Source organism: Muscardinus avellanarius (assembly GCF_963383645.1).
Source record: "Muscardinus avellanarius genome assembly, chromosome: 1".
Classification (NCBI taxonomy): domain Eukaryota; kingdom Metazoa; phylum Chordata; class Mammalia; order Rodentia; family Gliridae; genus Muscardinus; species Muscardinus avellanarius.
Window position 1 is genome coordinate 143,497,676 of NC_137786.1, and position 23,793 is coordinate 143,521,468.

At 41.6% G+C, this 23,793-nt stretch overlaps 1 protein-coding gene across 1 annotated transcript in view; it reads right to left on the reverse strand.

Annotated features, from left to right (window-relative positions):
- FDX1 (ferredoxin 1) overlaps positions 1-14,537 on the reverse strand; it is a gene marked incomplete at both ends in the record, with an annotated part of 29,879 nt that extends 15,342 nt beyond the window's left edge. The window contains 2 exons of the mRNA XM_080695903.1: positions 7,749-7,873; positions 14,377-14,537. Of these exons, the coding sequence (XP_080552029.1) occupies positions 7,749-7,873; positions 14,377-14,537 (286 nt within the window). The remainder of the gene's footprint in view (positions 1-7,748; positions 7,874-14,376) is intronic.
- Between the last annotated feature and the right edge of the window lie 9,256 nt (positions 14,538-23,793).

Here is a 23,793-nt window from a genome sequence, read left to right on the forward strand (position 1 = left end):
AATGAAACTGTTATGTGAGATTATCATTTTTAATTTTGGATAAATTGCTATAATACTAGATGTCAACTACTAAGCCAAGCATGGGAGGGAGGGATGGGGAGGGAATGGGGTGGGGATCGGGTGGGGGCTGACTGGGCGATGTGTGCATGTATGTCTACAAAAGTTTGTATCCCACTATGATGTATGAATACAGTGCACCAATAAAAATAAATAAAAATAAATAATATATATATATGTCTTTTTAAAGCCATTTTTCTAAACCCTTTCCCTATTTAGTATCACTCCTAAATTAACAGCAAAGAATGTCAAAGTAAGAGTTTAATCTTTTTTTTTTTTTTTTTGGTGGTGGTGGTACTGGGGTTCCTGGAAGCCCTTCTACCTCTGGGCTACACTCCCAGACCTATTTTTTACATTTTTATTTGGAAACAGGGTCTCCTAAGCCAGCGCACGTGGCTGGCTTCGAACCTGCGCGATTCTCCTGTCTCTGCCTCCCAAACGCGGGGATTACATGCGTGCGCCACCACACCCGGCCTAGTTTAATCTTTATAGTGTGAAATTTTAACAACCTTTCAGAAGTAACTGATTTTGGGGTATATTTCAGCACCACTTAATTAACGCTGTTCTAAAATATTGCACCCCAATTTAAAATGTTTCAAATATGTAATAGACACAAGTTCAAATGCACAGAACAGCAGCATGGTTCACCCATTTCTTTTGTTTTTTTTTTATTTCTTCTTTTTTTCAATTGTTTTACATGTGGAACATATTGAAAATTGTATACATTTAGACTGTGCTTGGTGCCCTCCACCCCAGTCCCCCTTCCCCCTCCCAACAATGAGTGTCCAGGTTAACCATGCTATACTCATACTTTTACACATATTCAGATGTAGCTCCTCCATTGATCAACCTCAGCCTCTTCCTCTCCTATCCTTCCATTCTAGCTTTGCTGAGATTTCCCCTCCATTATCTGGAATCCCTCTGGTATCCTCAATGCTCCCTAGTTTGGGCATTAGAGAAAACATATGTCCCTTCTCTTTCTGGCCTTGGCTGATCTCATTTACATAATGTTCTCCAGGTCTTTCCATCTTCTTGCAAATGACATTTTATTCTCTTTTATAGCTGAACAGAATTCCATTGTATTTCCCATAATTTTGCAATCCATCTGTTGACAGAGGTCTAGGTTGGTTCCATATTTTGGCTATTACAAATTGTGATGCTATGAACATGGGTATGCATATGTTATTATAATTCTCTGATTTCCACTCCTTTGGAAATATATCCAGGAATGGTACAGCCAGATCATATGGTGGATCTATTCCCAGTTTTCTAAGGAATCTCCAGACTGATCTCCATAGCGGCTGAACTAGTTTGCACTCCCACCAACAGAAGAGTTCCTCTGTCCCCACATCCTCTCCAGCATTTGTTGTTATTTGATTTCTTTATGTTTGCCACTCTGATTGGGGTTAGATAGAATCTCATGGTAGTTTTGATTTGCATCTCCCTGATGGCTAATAACGCTGAACATTTTTTCATGTATCTATTGGCCATTTGTACCTCTTCTTTTGTGAAGTGTTAATAAGTTCAGTTGCCCATTTCTTGATTGAGTCTTTTGAGCTCTTTGTATATTCTGGATATTAGCCCTCTATCCAAGTGGTGGCTGGTAAAAATCTTCTCCCATTCTGTGGGCTTTCTCTTTAGGTTCTTGGTAGTTTCCTTTGATAAAAACTTTTTAGTTTGACGCCAACCCACTTGTTAATTCTTAATTTCCTGCACTTTGGAGATCTTGTTGAGAAAGTTTGTGTCTATCTTAGCCCTCACTTCCTTCCTGCACAAACCTCAGGGTTAGCCATCGATGACAGACTGGGGTCCTCTTAGCTCTTACCCCTGTGTATAGCTTCCAGATTCCTAGAAATGGGCAGTATGGACATTTAACTCCTAGGTATTCCTTCTTAGCTGCTACTTGCCAGGACCCAAATCACAAACCCAGAAAGCTAAAGTGTTCAACAACTAGCCAGGCAAGTACTTGGGAAGCTGAGACAGGGATTGCAGGTTCAAGGACAGCCTCAGCAAGTAGAAAGACTCTCAGCAGCCTTATTAAGCCCCTGTTTCAAAACAAATAAATAATAAAAGAGCTAGGGGATAGCTTGGAGATAGGATCCTCCTGGGTTCAAGCAAGTCCCAAGCCAGCCTGGGTACCTTAGCAAGGCTCTGTCTCAAAATAAGAAAATAAAGCAGGTTAGGCATATAATTCAGTGGTAGAGGGCTTGACTAGCATGAATGAAGCCCTGGGCTAATCCTTAGCAATGCAAAAAAAAAAAAAAAAAAAAAAAAAGCAGCATACTGAACATGAACGTATATGTAAAAGATCAATTATATACAAATTGCATAATATATTGTATATAAATTACTAACGAGTTCTTTCACTAAATTAGTTGTTCTTACTTACAGTACAGACCTGAATTATATACAGCTTTTTAAAAACACACCTACATACTTTCCTCTCCCTGTACTACCCAGGATGAAATACTGATGGCTAGAATTTTAAAAGACTGTAAGCCAGGTGTAGTGGTGCATGCTTGTAATTCCAGCATTTTGAGAGGCTGAGACAGGAGGAGTGCAATAGGACTGGGGGTGTAGCTTGGAGGTAGAATGCCTCTGAGTTCCAAAAAAAAAAAAAAAAAGATTGTAGAGTGAACTTCCAAAACAACACCAGCAAGAACCACTGCATTCAATTATAAAGCTCCTTAAAATTAGGACTATATCAACTTTTTATTGTCTAATTTATATAATAGGTATTCACACAGAAAAAAATACTTTTTAAAGAAAACAGCAAGCTGGGCCAGAGTGTCCCATACCTATAGTCCTATAATCCCAGAACTTGGAAGACTAAGATAGGAGGATCACAAGTTCAAAGATAGCTCAGCAACTTAGCAAGATCGTTTCAAAACAAAAACTAAAAGGGGCTGGGGTACAGCTCAGAGGTAGAATGTACCGGAGTTCAATAACCAGTACCATGAACGAGAACTCCTAAAGTAGAGCTTTAGGAGTCTGAGGTGTAAATATTAGCTTTCTCAATTAACTCATGTATGACCAAGAAAAACCAATATTCTTGTGCCTTCTTTTCTTCCCCTATAAAATAGAGGATTGGAGCTGGAGTGAAGCACAATGGTAGAGTAAATGCTTAGCATGTGTAAGCCCTGGGCTCAATCCCAGCACAAGGGAGTTTCAGGAAAGAAGCGGGGGGGGGGGGGGGGGGGGGTATGAAAGGTTAGGAAAACACCTCAAGTAATATATGATAGAATGTAGTGTATACTCAAATGATACAACTGACAAAGATTTGATTTAGAAAACTGGCAAATATTACGAGTATCAACCATGGGCAAAGCCTACTCCATAAGGGTACATAGTGCATTTCCTCCTCCTTCCCCTAAACCTCTCATCTATTTGTTTGTAGCTTGTTTTGCAGGAATGGGGACATTTGTGCTCTTTGATAAACTTGATATACCCTAGTGAGTTCACACAAAGTTCAGGCATTCCTCCCCATAAAAGGAAGAAGGAAGCTGGGCATGGTGGCACAGGCCTGTAGTAATAATAGTACTTAGAAGGCTGACACATAAAGAATAAAAAACAGGGCAGGGGGTGTACCTCAGAGGTAGAATGCCCTTGGGTGATTGCTATCTTTAGGTCTTTGATTAATTAGGAAGGCTGAGTCTTAGCAGTTGGTGTTCATTTAAGCATCTGTTTTACAGTTTTTTAGATTATCATTTTATAATTCAAGCTAAATAAACAACTATTATTTTCAGTTAGTATAGTATACTTAATACACTATATGTTTGGAAATAGAGATGTACATATATTTGAGAGCTAAAAATTATTTTTATCTAAACTTTGCCTAAATGTCACATCAAAGTATATAAAGTTAAAGATCTATAAGTCTGTATATGCAGGGTGAATAAGTGCTCTTATCTATACCATATGCATTGTATCTGAACTTCAGATACATAAAATGGCAGTGATATTCTTTAAGTTTCTGCCATATGTTCAGTACCAACCATTCAGATAGGAAAAAGAAAAGAAAAAATTCCTGCCATTTAAATGCTGGCTTACACCTGTTTGCTTTGACTAAACAATTGTTTTATCATTGCATAAGGGAGATACAATTTACATCAAAAGTCTATTTCTGATCACTGACACTGTTTCCCAGACATATATACGGTCTGAAGATATTCTCTGATTTGGTCAATGCTTTAACCTACAAAGACCTGTTACTATATACTGAGCCATGTATTCTGGGTTTCACTCCGAAAGTAAAAGCTAGCTTAATATATGCACAACTTCTTTGTGGCTATGCTGTTAATTATTGCTGGCTTCTTTGTGTGTCGGAGTAAGTATCTGTGTTCCCAAAATGTGCAGACCTTCTAGGGTACAGGGCTGGGGGGACACTTTACCAAGCTGGTATCCTCTAAACAAAAACTGATAATAATCATAGACTTTTTCAGGTTTACATTTGTGTGATCCTAATTATATTATGACCATCTTCTTTAAGCAAAAATACAAACTGGATTTGTTTTGTTCCTGATACTTTTATTTGTATTTTCCTTATAAAACTTTGTAGCTATTGTCAACATTTTACAAAAGTACAACTTCTTTTTTTTTTTTTTGCTGATTTGGGGATGGAACCCAGAGGCATTTGACCTCTGAGCTACATCCCCTGCCCTATTTTTTTATTCTTTATTTTGAAACAGGGTCTCACTAAGTTGTGGAAGGCCTCACTAAGTAGCGAACCGCGATCCTCCAGTCTCAGCCTCCCAAATGCTGGAATTACAAGCATGCGCCACCACACCCGGCTACAAAAGTACAACTTCTAAATCTAAATAGTGTTATGAGATGCCAGGCATTACTGGCCAAATCAGATCAGCAGAAGTACTGACCTCCAGTTATTAAAAAGGACTAGTGGACTGACACTCTGGGTGTTCCAACATCTGACACTTGGAGATCAAGAAATAAAAGGACCAAGGATAAAACCACCCACGTGTCGGCCCTGGCCCTCAGAGGTCAAATAGGACCCAGGGAATGGTAAAACTCCTCCAAGAGCCCTACAATTTGCTAAGTCACTTGACCTCGTCATCAGGGGGATTGTGAAGATCCCAGAAATTAGAACCACCAGTATATTCTACAAAAGGGAAAGTAATTAGAGAGGGGAATGTCTCCACTGCAAGATCCTGACTCATCCCGGCTGATGGCACAATTGGTAGAGGAAAAGACCAAAGAACCAAGAGAGTCCTTACAAAGTCCCTAATAATCCAGAGGAGACCTGACTGGCCTTACTAGTAAAAAATAAAAATGTTTTTGTTTGCCCAAAATAAGTTGATGTACTTGGTCTTAAACACTCAGTGGGAGAATACAACCAAAGAAAAGTATACAATTATGGCAGTAAAAAGAAAAAGACATACCGGAGCCATTTAAAAGATTACCACCTAGTCAGGCACGGTGGTGCACATCTATAATCCCATTACTTGGGGCACTGAGACAGGAGGATTGCAGGTTCACAGCCAGTCTCAGCCACTTAATGAGGCCCTATGTAACTTAGTGAGACCCTGTTTCAAAATTTAAAAAAATAAGCCTGGCATGGTGGTCCACACTTACAATCCCAGTACTTGAGAGACTGAGAAAGGAGTACTGCAGGCTCTAAGGCAGGCTCTCCAAGTAGTGAAACTCATCAACTTAGCAACACACTATTTCAAAATAAAAAATAGGGCTAGGAGTATAGCTCAGAGATAGAATGCCCCTCAGTTCAAACTCTAGTACCACAAAAAAATAAAATAAAATAGAGCTGAGAGTGGAGTTCAGAGGTAGAATGTCCCTGGGTTCAATACCCAGTAAGACACATACACAACACCACCACCACCACCACCACATGACTAAATATCTTCTGACTTTGGCTTGCTCTTATATTCTACATTATAATTTATAATAGTACTTTTACTTTTAGACACAAAGAAGAAATAAGATAGCTGGGCATGATGGCAAACCCCTGTCATCTCAGTGCTTGGGAGGCTAAGATAGGTGGATTGCAGGTTCAAGGACAGCCTCAACAACATAGAAAGACTCTCAAGGGAGACCATAATTCAAAACAAAAAGAAGAACATGGCTGGAGGTGTGGCTTGGAGAAAGAATACCCCTGAGTTCAATCTCCAGAACCCAAAAAACAAACAAACAAAAAAAACTGATGCCCCAAACCTTTCTCCACCTGAGGCCTTATAAAATGCTAGAAATCTAAAACCTGTTTAACCTAAGTTCCTCTGTGTACTATATACCAGGAATGTGACTCCTTTCCATTCTTGTGGGACTTTCCCTTTTGGCTATGGGAATTTCTCTACTGAACCAGGAATCTGAAAGATACCTAAAGACTTAATGTTGTCGCCTATAAAGTGGGGAAAGGATATGATAACCTTACAACTGAAGGAAAAGAGCATGCTTGGTTTGGCTTAAAGATGGCTCTACCAAATATGTAGAAACAGTAGATAGCAGTGGCATGTAAATCATATAGTAAATATAGCAAATTATTAGTACTAATGGACAGAGACATAGTGGTCATAAGTTAAATGATAAGATGTGTTTCAGGCTTTGCACCAAGAGGTCTTTTCAGTATGTCACATATATACTGACTCATGGTCTGTTGCAAATGAGTTGACTACCTAGCTCCCAGTTTGAAATGGTAGTTAAGTGGATGGTCTAGGGCAAAAGACTGTAGGCAAAAACACTATATAGCAAAACATCTGGGTTATTGAAAAACATAATAATATGTCAGTTTTTCCAGTAGATGCCTATTGCAACCACACTATCAAAATATAGATAAATAGGCCAGGAGTGGTGGAACACGCTTGTAATCCCCACACTTAGGAGGCAGAGACAGGTGGATCGCGCTGACTTAAGAGACCCTGTTTCCAAAAAAAAAAGAAAAAAGTATAAAATAGGTCTGGGAGCATATATATAGCCCGAAGGTAGAAGGGTTTCCAGGAATCCCAGTACCACCAAAAAAATAAATAAATAAATAAATAAGTAAATAACTGTTGACCAGCAAATCAAAATTACCAGGCTTGTGAACATCAAGCCAACAACCCTAACCGGTGGGCATACCAAAAATGCATGTAAGAGAATGAGCCACAGGTCCTCATGTTCCTGGGCCATGTCCTTCAGTGGTCATAAACTGTGGCTTGACTGCAAAGAACCCATCTCAGCAAGTAAGGCTTGTATATGAGCATGCCCGAGGACCTGTGAGACGGCAGCTGCTCAAACACAGGCTTTGCACATACATATGTGGCTAAGGAACATGGTCAGAATAACAGAAATGAAAACTCTCTAAATAATACACTTTTTAGAATAAGGTACCCTTCCTAGGGAGGTGAGCTGACATTTATGATTAAAACTACTTAAATCCCCTTCTGTAACTTGGTAGCTATTATCTCTAACCTGGTATCTTTCAACTCCGCCCCCTGCCCTCAGATTTACATCCCAGAGGTAATAAGTTAATAAGTAAGGTAATGAGGACATAGTAGATTTCTGGTTGCATGGCTATTTAAGTTCTTTACAAAGAATAAGATAACAGTGTCACTCCACTGTTCTTTATAAATAAAAATACTAACACATCCTGAATTTTAATATTTACATAATAAGATAGGTTAAAATTCCTCAAAAAAAAGTTGAAACCTATTCAATAGTTCAATTATGAATTGTTCCATACTTACCAAACCCATCAATATCTAGATTATTTTCAATCACGACATCTAGCAGAGAGTCACCCACTTTTCCTTTGGCTGTTAATGTTTGACCATCGCGATTTTTAAAGTGGACTGATATCTTATCTTCTGAGCTAGAAAAGGAAACAGTTGTTTAGCATTTTTAGTAATTTCAAAACATAATTTAAAATAATTGTTTTAAACTGAAAGGCCAAAGAAATAAAGTATATGCAAGTGTGTTTTAATTGACTCTTTTACAATATTTTTTCCTTTCCAAAATTTTTTTGAGATAGCTATCTACTACCTGCCAAATAACAAGCTCTACTTCCTTAAAGGAAACAGTAGCTTCTGCCTGGTCAAGGCCACCAGGTGGCCTATAGTATGTCTCCCCACTGGCTACAGACATGTGCAAACACTTTGCAATCATAATTACTTATGAATTCTTTTTTATGATAGGGCTTAAACCCAGGGCCTCATATATGCTAAGCACACACTCTAGCACTAAACTATGCCCCCAGCACATAAAATCCATTTGGCTCTCAAATAGCTCTCTGAAAAACAATGTCCTGATGAATGTGGCCCTAAAAGACAATACCAGGATTGTGGTGAGCTTTAAAAAACAGATTTTTTGGCCGGGCGTGGTGGCGCACGCTTGTAATCCCCATGCTTGGGAGGCAGAGACAGGAGGATCGTGCAGGTTCGAAGCCAGGCGCATGCGCTGGCTTAAGAGACCCTGTTTCCAAATAAAAATACAAAATAGGTGTCTGGGAGTGGAGCCCGGAGGTAGAAGGGCTTCCAGGAACCCCAGTACCACCAAAAAAAACAAAAAACAAAAAAACAGATTTTTGGCCAGGCATGGTGATGCACGCTTGTAATCCTAGCATTTGGGAGGCAGAGACCGGAGGATCACGGTTTGTGGACAGCCTCAGCTACTTAGTGAGGCCCTCTGCAAATTAGTGAGACTCTGTTTCAAAATAAAGAATAAAAAAAATAGGGCAGGGGGTGTAGCTTGGAGGTCGAATGCCCCTGAGTTCCATCCCCAGGCTCACAAAAAAAAAGGATGAAGTACTATTTCTGAGATAGTCATTTGATGTTTCATGAGTATTTGAACACTTAATTTTTATACTGAACATTTAATATTGTATACTCAAAAATCAATGGAACTAGAAAAGGTTTTTAATTGTTTTAATTCCTTGAAAGATAAAATAACTCCTTACATGTCTTACTATAAGATATTATCTATCAGCTAGCTGACTTAAATTTCTTTACCGTCTCACAAACATCACTCCAAAATGTGGGAGAAGAAATTATACTCGCAACTTTACCTTTCATTATTACCCTTCATTACTACTTTGATTTATCCTTATAATAGAAAAAATATATTTCAACTTAGGTCGTAATTTCCACTACTACCAACAGATGGTAATAATTCACCAAAGAAAAATTAATATAAATAAAACCCAGAATTAATTTCAGAGCTGTATCTTGAAAATTACCAAATCCAATTTCCTCATTTCAAAAATGAGGCAACTAAAGCCCCTAAGTGGATAATGTCCTCCCTGATATTACAACATTAAAAAAAGGATTCTATTAACTTAAAACTATCAAAAGCTCATGTGTATTATCTAAAAACTATCAAAAGGCCTTCCAAAGGGCCTGTGCCTTCCAATTTTTTTTCATAGCAAAAGAAATGCTTTAAAAATAAATATTCCCAGCGGGGCGTGGCGGCACACACTTGTAATCCCAGCATTTGGGAGGCTGAGACCAGAGGATCACGGTTCAAGGACAGCCTCAGCTACTTAGTGAGGCCCTCCCAACTCGTACCACAATAAAATAAAATAAAAATAAAAGCACAAACTAAGCAAGAATATAGAAGCTTAAGAAGAATCAAAGGTTTTGAGGACCATTTATATACTGTGAATTGAAAGACAGGAAAGAAATAATGTAATGTTCAGATTTCCAGCTTGGACAATTGGATGGTACCGTTTAACCTAGTAGAGAGGAAGGGGAGGGGGAGGAGCTTTAGGGAAGATGGAAATTAACTCAAGTTTTTTGTTTGGTTGGTTTTTTAAGTGGTACTGGGGTTCCTGGAAGCCCTTCTACCTCCGGGCTACACTCCCAGACTTATTTTATATTTTTTAATTTGGAAACAGAGTCTCTTAAGCCAGCACAACTGGCTTCGAACCTGCACGATCCTCCTGTCTCTGCCTCCCAAGCGCAGGGATTACAAGCGTGCGCCACCACGCCTGGCTTAACTCAAGTTTAGTCTTGTTTAATGGTGGAAAACACAGTAGAGAACACCACAAGGCCAGATGGAAATATGGGTATAAGCCCAGCAGAAAAATCTAGAGTTTTACATGGACAAATGCCTGGCAGCTAAAGCCACAGTATATACAATAGGAAGAACTCCATTAATTATAGAATTAATTACTGAATGCTAGAGGCTTTAGGGTTGCTGTTCTTCTGGTACACACTAGAGTTAAAGTTTCCAACAAAGGAACCAGACAACTCTTTACATGAGTCTCCTATTCTGTAAAATCAAGGTAACATTTATTTCATGGTTTTAACAATGTATATAAAATACCTAACACATAAAACTTACCAAACACTGATTAATAACTTTTAAAGCCTAAGCCCTTTTGCTGATAAGAAAGAACCTGATCTGTTATGCATTAAAGGTTTATAGCTTTTTTTTTTTTTTTGGTGGTACTGGGGTTCCTGGAAGCCCTTCTTCCTCCGGGCTACACTCCCAGACCTATTTTATATTTTTGAAACAGGGTCTCTTACGCCAGCACGGCTGGCTTCGAACCTGCACGATCCTCCTGTCTCCGCCTCCCAAGCGCGGGGATTACAAGCGTGCGCCACCACGCCTGGCTGGTTTATAGCTTTATTTAAAAAAAAAAAACTGCTGAGCAAGATTAGTCAGTGTTAAATATTAATAGACAGAATCAGAAGCACCAATCAGAAAGGAAAGGCAAGCAATTCTGCAACTGAAAGAGCCAGGAACCTAAAAATCAGAAGGCAATGATTCAAACAGGTGTGGTGACATACCCTTGTAATCCCAGTACTTGAGAAGTTGAGACATGAGATTCACAGATTCATGGCCAGCATTAGAAACTTAGCCAATTCCCTCAACAACTCAGTAAAACTCTGTTTCAAAATAAAGTAAAACAGGGCTATGAATATAACTTGAAGCTAAAAATAACCCTGGGTTCAATCCCTAGTAGAAATAAATAAATAAAATAGAAAGTATAGATTCTAGTACTGGTTCTAAAAAACATTCATTAGCTGACCATGGGAAGCCATTTACCTATGAGTAAAACTAGGGTAGTGACTTTCCCAAGCTATAAATTAAATAATTAAATTGATTTTTTTTTTAATTTAAAAAAGTTTGAGCCGGGCATGGTGGCACACACTTACAATCCCAGTACTTGGAAGGCTGAGACAGGAAGATTGCAGGTTCAAGGACAGCCTCAACAAATAGTGATACTCTTTTTAACCTAATCAGAGCTGTTTAAAAAAAATTTTTTTTTTTAAATAGGGGTAGGGGTATAACTTGGAGGTAGAATGCCCCTGGATTCAATCCCCAGTGACTGATTGACTGACTGACTGTCTCTGTGTGTGTGTGTGTGTGTGTGTGTGTGTCTGTCTGTCTGTCTCTCTCTCTCTCTCTCTCTCTCTCACACACACACACACACACACACACACACACAGTTTGTATAAATACTTGGTTCCTTAACATTATATACAGGTATTTTACCCAAGCAACTGCCATCTGTTCACTATTAATGATTGGTATTGGTAGATTTTTATATAGCTATTTTGTTCCCCAATTCTAAGAACTAGAACCATGCTTTTAGCTCGTTTCAAATAAAATTAAGATTTCATGTACTGGGAAATAAATATAATCCCTAGAAATTTCTATCATCACCAATTTATCAGCCATTACCGCAAACAACTATTTTCTTTACTTGCTATTTTTTACTATTTAATTCTGCTGGACCACAGCAGATATATTAGCAAGCTGTCAGGGTTGCTGACCTCCAGTTTTCAGCAGTCTCCATCCCCTTCCTAGGGGAGGCAGTTGCAGCTGCTGATTGATGCCTGTTCCTTTCACTATACAGTGTAACCTGGGGCACTACCCCAGGAGAAGGGCTCAGTCTAGGGCTCCCTAACTACACAGCCACCTTAACTCTCCCAAATAACTCACAACACTATAAAGAATTATTGACTGACACCTGTATGGTAGGGCACGCCTGTCGTCCCAGTACTGGAGAGGCTGAGACAAGAGGATGCAGGTTAGAGGCCAGGGCTCAGAAACTTAGTTATATACTTTTTTCTTTCAGTACTGAAGATTGAACCTAGGGGCATTCTACTTCCAAGCTACACCCCCAGCCCTTATTCTTTTGTCTTGAAACAGGGTCTGGGTAGACTGCCAAATCTCACCCAAGATCTTCCTGTCTCAGCCTTCCAAGTATTGGGATTACAGGCATGTGCCACCACACCCAGCAAGCAAGACCCTTTTTTAAAATTAAAAATAAAATGGGGCTGGGGTACAACTCAGAGGCAAATCCCCTGGGTTCAATCCTGAGTACTATTCACACACCACACACAAAAGTATTGGCTGAGATTGTAGCTCAGTGGTAGAGCACCTGCCTGGCAGGTGTGAAGCCCCAAGTTCAGTCCTGATCCCTTGTAACACACACACACACACACACACACACACACACACACACACACACAGTAATCATTCTAATGGAGCTCAAGAAACTAACAAAAACTACTTGAGTCCTAGTGTTGGCTTTGTTGGCTACTTAATATGAAAATTTTATTACCATGTATCTACCTTCCTTATAGGACTGTGTTAGTAGTGAAGTGAAATAAACATGAAAGTCCTTTGAAATCTAAATCACTGCAAAATGTGTGCCAGGTTTTTTGTTTTTGTGGTGCTGGGGATTGAACCTAGGGGCATTCTACTTCTGAGCTACACCTCACCGTGATTTATTTTTTATCTTGAAACAGGGTTTCACTAAGTTGCTGAGAGCCTTGCTAAACTGCCGAGGCTGGCTGCGAACCTGTGATCCTCCTGTCTCAGCCTCCTAAGTACTGACTGGGACTGCAGGTGTGCACCACTACATCTGGCTAAGGTACTTCATAGTAAAAACTTTTTCGACTCTACTGATAACTTATCTAAATGTTAAACTTCAAACTCAGAACTACAACTTCTAGAACGACTCTATCCAATCGAACTCTGAAATAACAAAGATTCTGTAGCTGTAAAGTCCAAAGCAATACCTACTAGCCGCATGCAGTACTGAGTACTTGAAATGCGGCTAGTGTCACTGGGAGACTGATCTTTAATTGTATTTAACTTTATCTTAAACTTCAAGAGCCATATGTACTTAGTAGCCACCAAAACAAACAGCACGTCTGTGAGATAATAACTAGAAATTTTAGTAATAACTCTCAAACCTATGGTAGAAAACATAATATCCAAGCCCAAACGATACATTTGGGAAAGATTATTCCTATTAACAAAAGTTTTCGTGCTACCTTAAATACTAGTTACAGAGACGTTCAATATATGTCCCAATTTATATACTTCTCAAGAATGCTTCCATTGTAGGAAACAAACCAAAGAAGGGCATCAATGGTACCGAAATGCAGGTAAAATAGAAACAAGTAAACCAAGCTTGCCTGCTCTATCTCTATTACATTTCGTGCAACAAAATCTTGGTGACCACACACTACATAACAGGTTTAAAGGGGATAAGATGCTTAAGTCCTAGACCCTCTTCTCAAGAATCTTATGGAGAAGAAACTGGTAAAGACAGCATACAAATCCCACACACTCTTGCTTCCAGCTACACTACACTGGGATTGTGAGAATTATTAGAAATCTCTATTATATAAACCACCGTGCAACTACACTCCTAAATTATGAGTAAATTTTATCTTTAGTAAGACTAAGGGAGCAGTGTCTTTGAGGAGAAAAAAAAATTATGCCCAAGAATATAACACTTCACATTTTGGGTAACAGCTGTCCCGTCTCAACTTCTATTGTAAAGTTCTAAATGCCAGGAGCCTCTGGCTTACAGTGAGAAGAAGCTGCTAACCTGTGGCATCTAGTGAGCCGTCACTATCGACCAGGCACAAGACTGTCTTCTGTTCTTTTACTCTTCAAAGAACTTTAGAGTATCTATACTACCGTTTTTCTTCCGTTTGCTAGTAGGAGACCTAAGACTCCTAAGAAGGAAGTTTGATAATATGTACCAAAGTTTAAAATACTGCCTTACCACTTTTATGCTGGACCTCTTACCCCTTTGCTAACCAGAAGTGAGCATAAAGGGCAAGCACATTATTCTGTTCCAGGAAACAGGGTGCGCATCCTACAGACACTGCGCTCCGGAGAACGGAGCGTCCGGATCGCAGCAGGAGAGAAGCCCTGAACACTGGCCAACACTCGGGAACTTAGGAACAAGTTAAGGGCAAAGAGCAGCACGAACCACTAGGGGAAGGGGCGGCGCGGGCGCGGGGCGCGGCGGAGGGGACCCGGCCGTCCCGCGGGAGGCGGCGGGGCCGGGCGGGCTCCGCGCGAGGCCGAGGCCGAGGCCGAGGCGGGGGTGACGCGGCTCACCTGCGCGGCGCCGACGCGCTCAGGGGCCGGCCCGGCGCCCCGACCCCCGGCAGGCGGCCCGGGCCCGCGCGGGGGCCGGCGAGGAGCAGCCAGCGGGCGGCCGGGCGGCCGAGGCCAGCGGAGGCGGCGCGCAGGAGCCGGGCGGCTCCCGCGGTGGCCATGGCCGCGGAGGGTAACGGCCGGGAGCGACGCGGGGGCTGGCGAGGGCGGCGACGGCTGCCGCGGGGCCCGGGCTCGGCGCGGTTCGGCTCGCAGCCGCCCGCACGACCTTTAAGTCGCCTCGCCCGCCCCTCCGGCCCCCCCCGGGTCGCCGCGGGGCGGGGCCGGGGCGGGCGCTTCCGCGTCGGCCTTGAGACCGCGCCGGCGTGCGGCGTGTGACGTAAGCGCGCGGCGTGTGACGTAAGCGCGCCGGGCAGCGCCGGGCTCTGGCCGAGCAGAACATCGAGATAAAGAGGCGGCCTGCTGAGCAGCTTTGATCTCGCCTGCACTATCCCTTCTCCACCTCTCACCCCCCACCCCCACCCCCACCCCCCCAAAAAAGACCACAGTGTAGTAGTACCTGACATTTTAGAATTCAGATTAAGGCAAAAGGGAATGGTGGAGCCAGCCGGGTGTGGTGGAGCACACTTGTAACCCCACTACTTAGGCCGAGACAGGAGGATTGCAGGCTGGAGACCAGCCTCAGCAATTTAGTAAGGCTTTCACCAACCTAGGGAGACCCTGTTTCAAATTTTAAATAAATGAAAAATGCTGGGGGTGTAGCTCAGAGGTAGAATGACTCTAGGTTCAATCTCCAGTACCAAAAAAAAATGGTGGGGGGTAGGGACAGAGTAGAGGATTCTGGACATTGTAAAAGGAAATTTTTTAGAAAGTTTTAGAATGCTTATATTATACATAGAGAAATAATTATGAATATAAAAATTTTATTTTGTGGTAGTGGGAATTGAACCCATGGGCATTCTACCGCTGAACTATGCCCCCAGCCCTATTCATTTTTTTTTTTTATTTTGAAAACAGGGCCAGCCGGGCGTGGTGGCACACGCTTGTAATCCCCGCGCTTGGGAGGCTGAGACAGGAGGGTCGCACGGGTTTGAAGCCAGCCTCAGCTACTTAGTGAAGCTTTCAGCAACTTAGTGAGACCCTGTCTCCAAATAAATTATATAAAAAAGGTCTGGGAGTATAGCCTGGAGGTAGAAAGCTTCCCACCCCCAGTACCACCAAAAAAAAAAAAAAAAAAACAGGGCCTCATTGAGTTGCTGAACCTGAACCTGCAATCTTCTGGTCTTCTGGGGTTACAGATTTGTGCCATCACACCAGATATAGATGTAAAATGTCAGGTCATCACAATAGATTTAAGGCTGCTGGCGAAGGCAGATAATAAGCCTATCCTGGACTAAGAAATAAATGCTAATTGAGCACATGAAATCCCTGAAATTTCACAGGAAATCTTTGGATAAACTGAGATTTCCAAAAACCAGAAAGCTGAATTTTAAAATACATTTTATCACAGTTTATATGTTGCGGAAACAGAAGCTTGGAGGTCAGAAATTACAGTGTCCAAATCCAAGGTCTGCCACTTAGGTAATCTGAGACCTTGGGTAAATTATTCTCTTGGGGGATCCAACTTTCTGTAAGTTACAGATAAGATAGAACTTGCTTCAGGGCCATTCTGAGGGTCAGACAAACCCACACTGACAGCACACAGTGCGTTACAAACCTTGAGCAATAGGTCTTTCTTGGCCTTCTGCCAAAGAGTGCACTTACATCCCCTCAAAACCAAGAGTAGATATTACTAATATGCGAGACACAGTAACATATACTTTAAAGAATATTCAAAACCAAATATTTCAGACCTGAGTAGAAGTCTTTCTGAACAATGTATGAAGCCTATTATTGATTGAAAAGGCACAACAAACACACAGGTAATCCAAAGGGGAGGTTGCAAAATAACAGCTTTTTAAATATAAAGTCTCCAAGGTCAGATGATTAACGAATTGTAGAAAGAATTGGAGAGGGGAGAAACTCTACTTCCCTTCTCCTTTGGGCCCTCCCATAGCAAATCCAGCTTGACTTGGCTGTAGCACAGAATTCTGCTTTGTAAGTATGTCTTTGCACACAGAGCATAGTTTCTTATGTCTTGATAGCCCCTGTGATACATGATAAAAGGTCTCAAGTATATCTAGGACCCAATAAGTATTTGTAAAAAAATTAATGTAACTTCCATTAATAAGCATCAGAATTCATTAAGCATAAATGAAAGCAGGAATTCATTAATTTATGGAGATTAATAAGAAAAAATGTTCTTCAGATTTTCAAAGGTGGGTGAGAGCCAGGTGTAATGATGCATACCTATAATCCTAGAATTTCTAGGCTGAGATGACTTCAGCAATTTAATGTTACGGATTGGGAGAATATGGTTTGTGGAAACCATTCCCTGGGGACCCCTGCTAGGGTCCCGGACACACTTTTCTCCAACCCATAACAAAACCCAAAACAACCTCAAATAGAAGAAAAAAGCTAAGAATAAATATGCATAGCTTGGACAGCTGCTGAAGATTTAAAGAAGTTTATTAAAAGATAGAAATACAGGAAATAGAAATACAGCCCCATGCCAAAATGGCATGAGGGGGTGACACGAAATGAATACACCAAAGGGCTTACACGTGGACCGGACTTTTTATACTCATGACCTCCATCTTGTTTGTGTGATTCTGACATAGTGAACGTCCCTGTAAGGTACCTCCCCTTACCCTCAGAGGGCCTATTTGGCCTCCTGGTTAAGAGCATTACACCAGTGATGCCCTTGCTCTCCATCCTTAAGCAGACTTGAGCCTAGGCTTCTGTGCTCAGCCAGAGTTCTTAAATGACTTTTGTCCATCTCTCTTTCTAAGTCCTTACTAAACCAAATTGGCAGCCTGCAGTCTGAGGATGGCCTCCCGCTCTACCGGGTCAAGATTTAAGAATGCCAACACCTATTGCTTGAGTTGGTGATATCGCTCTAAACTCAGCCCATAAAAGGAGAAAAACTACCGCATATGGACAGATTGAATTTTAAACTCTCCCTTCCCATACTACCTTAGCCAAGGCTACCACAATTGTCTCAACCCTGCAATCATTAAAGAAATCTGTTGGTCTCTGAAGTTGAAGAACAGCTAAAGATAAGCTACTTTAAACCTCCCTGGCTGGGCCACATGTCTTTGTTCCCCAGCGCATACTGTAGCCATACTTGGGTGCAGAAAAAAAAAAAAAAAAAAAAAAACGAGAGCTTTCTTTAGTATTTGGGATCCAGATTTTTCCTCCGCTTTGGAGAACACATGCAAGTGGAGATCTGGCTTTCACTTTGGATTTCTGGGGTCCCATTTGTGAGAGAAAGGGTGGGGTTTTAGTGGCCTGTCTGGGCAAGGTCGCCCTGCCTTCCCAGAGCTTCCCAATCTAAAACCAATTACCCTAGCATTTAGGATATTGCTGAAATCTCATCTTAAGACAGAGAGAGGTATTCTGTGCTCAGAAGGTCGTCCTCCTGTCCCTGCACCCTGTCTGTTTGTGGGCCTTGAGGGTGGCCTCATTTCCCACCAGTTTGCTGCCCACCGGGAGGGTATTAAATGGGAAGGGGCTTTGCCACCCTTTCCCCTTGCTCCATATTCCACTGTCCAATTGAGCTGTGTGGCCCTTCTCTGTCCAGATGAAGTTTCCTGCATTTCCTAAAGCTAGTAGCCCAACTGGGGGCGTCCAGCTGGGATGCTTGTGTTGCTGGAGCCATGAGAGTGGCCTCATAGTCCATCAGAAGACCAGGGTAGGCTTGAAGTTTTGCCACTCTTACTCCTGCCCTACCTCTGAACCTTCTTCCCTTTGAATCCTTTCTCTTTCTCTGGAGGTTTCCCAGATGAAAACATTGCTGTATTAATTTGCCTCCCTGAAAATGTTCTCCAACTTTAGTGTGCCTAAGAACCCCTAGCTAAGAAGAGGTTGGGAGTAGCTCTCTCTCTCTTTGGCTTCCTTTCCTGAGGGCTTTCTTATGCCAACAGAGCTGTATCTGCCAGCTACCTGCAACCAGACAATCCCTCCAGGGTGTGGCCATTCACCGAAGAGGCATGGCTGGCTGTTATCTAACTGAGATTGACTAGCTGGCTTTTTTTTTTTTTCTTGAGCTTTTGGAAAAGCTTACCCATTATGGCTTCCACTAGTTGCCAGTGACTATGACCTGCCATAGCGACCAAGGGGGTGCATGTAGCCGCAGTTGCTAATGGCCATGCTTCCTAGACCCTGCTGCTAAAAACAAACTAGCTTATCTCCCTAGACCTGGTTTTTAACCACTGGGGGGTGGGGGGGGGGACTTACTACCATTTGCTGGCTTGTGTCTCCTGTTTGGGGAACTTTCTCTGTCCATTTACGCTCCTTTAGCTTATATCCCTAGAACCTGTTTCCCATTGCCGGGGAAAAACTCACTGCTATTTAGAAATGGGTGCTGGCTGGCTAGTGTCTCCTGTTTAGGAATTTTTCCAGAGGTGGGCCATGGGCATTTCTCTTAGATTTAACCTTGTATAGGGCTTTTAAAAGTGTCCCATCTATGATGTGGGCAGAATGGATACACTATTTAAAGGAATTTCTTCCTGGAGGGGATTTGGCCGCGGGCTGTGTCCTTGGTCGGGGGTTCCCCACGAGCCAGAATTGCCTCCCAGATGCCAGATGCCAGACGATCATGGTCATTCTGGGGGAACTCCTTATCGCTCCAGGAAGGTACATACCTTTTGGGGTGCAGTGGTACTAGGCCCACCAACGAGATGTCCTGGAAGTCACTTTCAGAGATGCTGTGACTCAAAGGCTGCTCTACAGTTGTTTTAAAGCTCACCAGCTGACCAGCTGGGGCTAAAACTGCTGCTGTTCCCCACTGACCCACTGGACAAAAAGTCCTGTGAAAATTACTGAGCCACGTGTCCCATGTTGCCCCAAGAGGTTGGGCGCCAAATATGTTACAGATTGGGAGACTATGGTTTGAGGAAACTGTTCCCTGGGAACCCCTGTGAGGGTCCCGGACACACTTTCCCCCAACCCATAACAAAACCCAAAAATGACCCAAAACAGAAAATGACCGCGGGTTCTTGTCCTAAGCTAAGCATAAATATGCATAGCTTGGATAGCTGCTGAAGATTTAAAGAAGTTTATTAAAAGATAGAAATACAGAAAATAGAAATACAGCCCCATGCCAAAATGGCATGAGGGGGTCACTCGAAATGAATACGCCAAAGGGCTTACACGTGGACCAGACTTTTTATACTCATGACCTCCATCTTGTTTGTGTGATTCTGACGTAGTGAACATCCCTGTAAGATACCTCCCCTTACCCTGTAAGGTACCTCCCCTAGAAAGGTGTGGTGAGGTGTCTCCTTTCATGAAGGTCGACCTCTCCTACCATCTTAGCTAGCTTATCCAATCATGTAGATCTGTCTTTAGAGAAAGGCCTAGTTCTCCTCTCCTATTGATTGGTTAATTACTTTGAGCTAGGTTAATTTACATTGGAATAGCTGCCTGTTTTAGGCAGAAATCAAGTCCTTTCTTTACCCATGTCTGCTGCCATTTTGACACAACTATTTTGAAATATACCAATTATTTTCTTTTGAAATATATTAATAATCAGAGCTTCCCCAAATTTTCCTAGGCCATTCCAATACTGGTACATTTAAGGCCTCCCAACTTAGACATTGTTTCAAAATAAAAAATAAAATAGGATCCAGGTGTGGTAGTGCACACCTGTAATCCCAGTACTTGAGAGGCTGAGACAGGAAGATTACTGGTTTGAGGATAGCCTCCGCAACTTAATGAGAATGAGCAACCTAGCAAGACCCTGTTTTATTTTTTATTTATTTATTTGTTTGTTTGTTTGTTTGTTTATGGTACCAGGGATGGAACCCAGGGGCATTCTACCTTCGAGCTACACCCCCAGCCCTTTTCTTAAAAGTCCTTTTTTATTTTTGAAACAGGGTCTCACTGAGTTGCAAAGCACCTCATTAAGTAGCTGAGTCTGTCCTCAAACTGAGATCCTCCAGTCTCCGATCCTGAATGCTGAGATTACAAGTGTGCGCCACCACGCCCAACAGACCCTGTTTTAAAATAAAAAGTAAAAAGGGGTAGGGTGTAATTCAGAGGTAGAATGTCCTTGGGATCATTCCCCAGTACCAAAATATTAAATTAAATTAAATTGAGCTGGGCATGTAGCTCAGATGAAGAATGCACCTGGGTTCAATCCCCAATTACACACACACACACACACACACATACACACACACACACGATAAGTGAGGATTAATTTCAAAGATTGCACATACCAATATTTAGCAGAATTCCCCCAAAGGGTATTATTGGTGAGCATATGGTTTATATGGTTTATAAAACAGAGATAAAGTAATACAGAATTGCTGACAACATGTTTTTACTTCTCTTTTTGCTTATATATTTCCTTGTCTGTGAAGCTCCCATCCCCTCTTATCTTTCACTCCTATAAATTATGGTTTTGATATGAAGTGTCCCCCAAAGACTCATATCTTGGCTTGGCCCCTAGTGCTGCCATGTATAGAGGTGGGGACTCGAGGAGTGACTGGATCAAGAGGACTCTGACCTCTGCAGTGGATTAGCCCATTGAGGGATGCAAAGCTGGTGGTATTATCGCAAGGTGGTAGAAGTTGTAGGAGACCAGGCCTACTTGGAGGAAGTAGGTCACTATGGAGGGTATTTTTTATTCTCTCTTTTTTTTCCTCTCTCCATCCCCTTTTCCTGGCTCACTTCAGGTCCAGAGCAATGGAGCCAGCTGACTGTGGACTACAAAAAGCTGACTAGCATACAAATTTATTCATATTTGGGTGCTCTTGTTGCTATAACAAAATACCACAGACCAGGTAATTTATAAACAACAGGCAAAGTCAGGTTAAACATATCTGTCTCCTCGTTTATCATTTCTTTATGATGAAAACTTTCAAATTCCATGTAGCTCTTTGAAATGCACCATCCCTTATTGCCAGTGACCGTCCTGCAGTACACCTGAGGGAAGAGAATGACGTAGACACATGGAGCTTATTGAGAGGGGCAGGCCAGGGGACCCCACTCTTAAACAAAGGCCCCACTGGACGCTGGTCCACAGCTTGTACTCATGTGTGGGACGCGGGGTGGGGGAGGAGTTGAGGTAAGGATGCTATTGCATACGTGTAGAACCCAGGAAACAAAGTTTAACAAGTAAATGTACAGTGAGGGCTAGGAGTCGAAGTCTAACTGGGCTGCCCACAGAACAATTGCAGAAAGCCTTTGAGATAGCAGTTAGTAATAAAACTGCTGAGGATGTGCAGAAGGTCCTTGAGACAACGTTTGACAAGCAGGATGTTTGAGAGTAGGCATTAGCAAGAGACACAGGAATGTTTACCTTGGAGGAGTAGGCTGCTTTCAGCAAAGTCCATCAGTCTAATCGTGGCTTTCCATGACCCTTAGACTTTTCCAAGGCAAACGTTAGCCTGTTCCTGGCAGTTGCATTCCCCACACCTATTATTGCCTGTAGTTACCTGAGTGTGCCATAGCACAGCAGACCTGATTTTAACATTACACGATTTATATATTGTCAAAACATCACATGGCACTGTGATGGAGCGTATTGATGTGTGTGGGGTATATTTATGTTTTATGTGCCACTTATAAATTAATTTAATATATAAGGAATAAAAATGTATTTTCTTACAGTTTTGAAAGCTGGGAGTCTAAAATCAATTTGCCAGGACATTTGTTGTCTGATAAGGGGCCAGTCTTTGCTTCCAAAATGGCATTCTTTTGCTGTGCCCTCACACGACAGAAGGGATAAAGGCAAACGGACCTCGCCAGTTCTTCTACCCACTTATAAAGGTATTAACTCCGTCCATTAGAGCGAACTCCTCATGACCTAACACCTCTTCATAATGTTTGATTGCAGCTCAAGTATCAACATGGATTTTAGAGGGAACACAAACATTCAAACCACAGCCCTCTTCTCAAAGTCCATCTTTGCCATTTGTTCCTCCCAAGAGATCGTCTCATCTTGTGAGGGCCTAAGACCTTTGTCTATTCTCATAAAACCTTTTGTGTCCATTTTTTCAGATGGCATAGCATTTATGAAAATGCTAAGTATAGGAATGCCACATAAAAGCCAATGTTTGTTGAGCACCTAGTCTGAGTTTCGTCCCACAAAATTTATGTAGCCCCTCTAGACTAAAACTCCCAAAGAGCAGGGATGCTGTTGCAGTCATCTTCATATCCCCTGCACCTAAAACAGTGCCTGCACAGAGAAACACTTAACGATGTCTCCGTTAGGTACTGTGTTAGGAACTTTCATAATTCTTAGCTCATTTAGTTTTTAGCAACCTCATAAGGTAGTTATGCCTTTAATCAATAGATGTTTATAGACATCAGAAGTGCTTATGCCAATATACTAGTGCTGGAGACATAACAGTAAACAATACAGAAGGTACCTGCCCTCTTATCTTACAAAGGGGAAAACAGGCTCACTGTGGTTGTGACTTTCTTAGGAATCATAGTACTATTAAGTAGTAGGTTCATAAAACTCAAATCCAGGTCTTCTTGATCCCAAGTCCAAGTCATATGCAAAATAGATGATTGTTTTGTTAATATTGTTATATACTTTCAATTCTATATTCAATAATAGATATTTAAGATTCTACATGATCCATGTAATTTAAGAATAATGTCAGAAAGCATCATTACCTTTTTTTTCTTTTCTTTTCTTTTTTTTTTTTTTAGTGCTGGAGATCAAACCCAGAGCCTCACAGTGCTTGGCAGGTGATCTATATATCATACTCATATATATGAGTAGACCTAAATAAATTTCATTCCAAATAAGTAACACTCCACCCTAAGGTGGTGATATTGGTGAGCATTATTTTTACATTTAAATTAAAGATCTATCATTTACATTTAAATTAAAGCTACACCACACCTTTTGTTATCTAATTTATTTTTCACAGAAATTGTTCATCATATGTATTGCAACAATGCTTAAAAACAGATTTTTATCACATCAACCTTGTATATGTAAAGTGTATTTGAAATTGGCTATGACTTCATATTCTAAGTACAGCCCTTCCGAATCACTTTCCACACCACTGTCCTCAATATCCACATTTTCCTGCATGACATGGCCCTCAGAGTCTTCAAGAGGAGTGGTGCTGCAGCGTTTGAGAGAGTGCTCCACCGCCATTTTCTGTTTGACGCTGGGGAGAAGCTTTGGACAAAACGATGTTTGATGCCTTAGTGATAGTCTAGCTGGACACAGAAATTGGTCACACCCACCTCTTGTTGCTTTGAGTTTCGCGTCATCAGTCCCCAGGGTTTGGCAATTTCATTCGCATTCCTTGGCGTGTGATAGGCATTCCTTTTGCACGTGCCTCA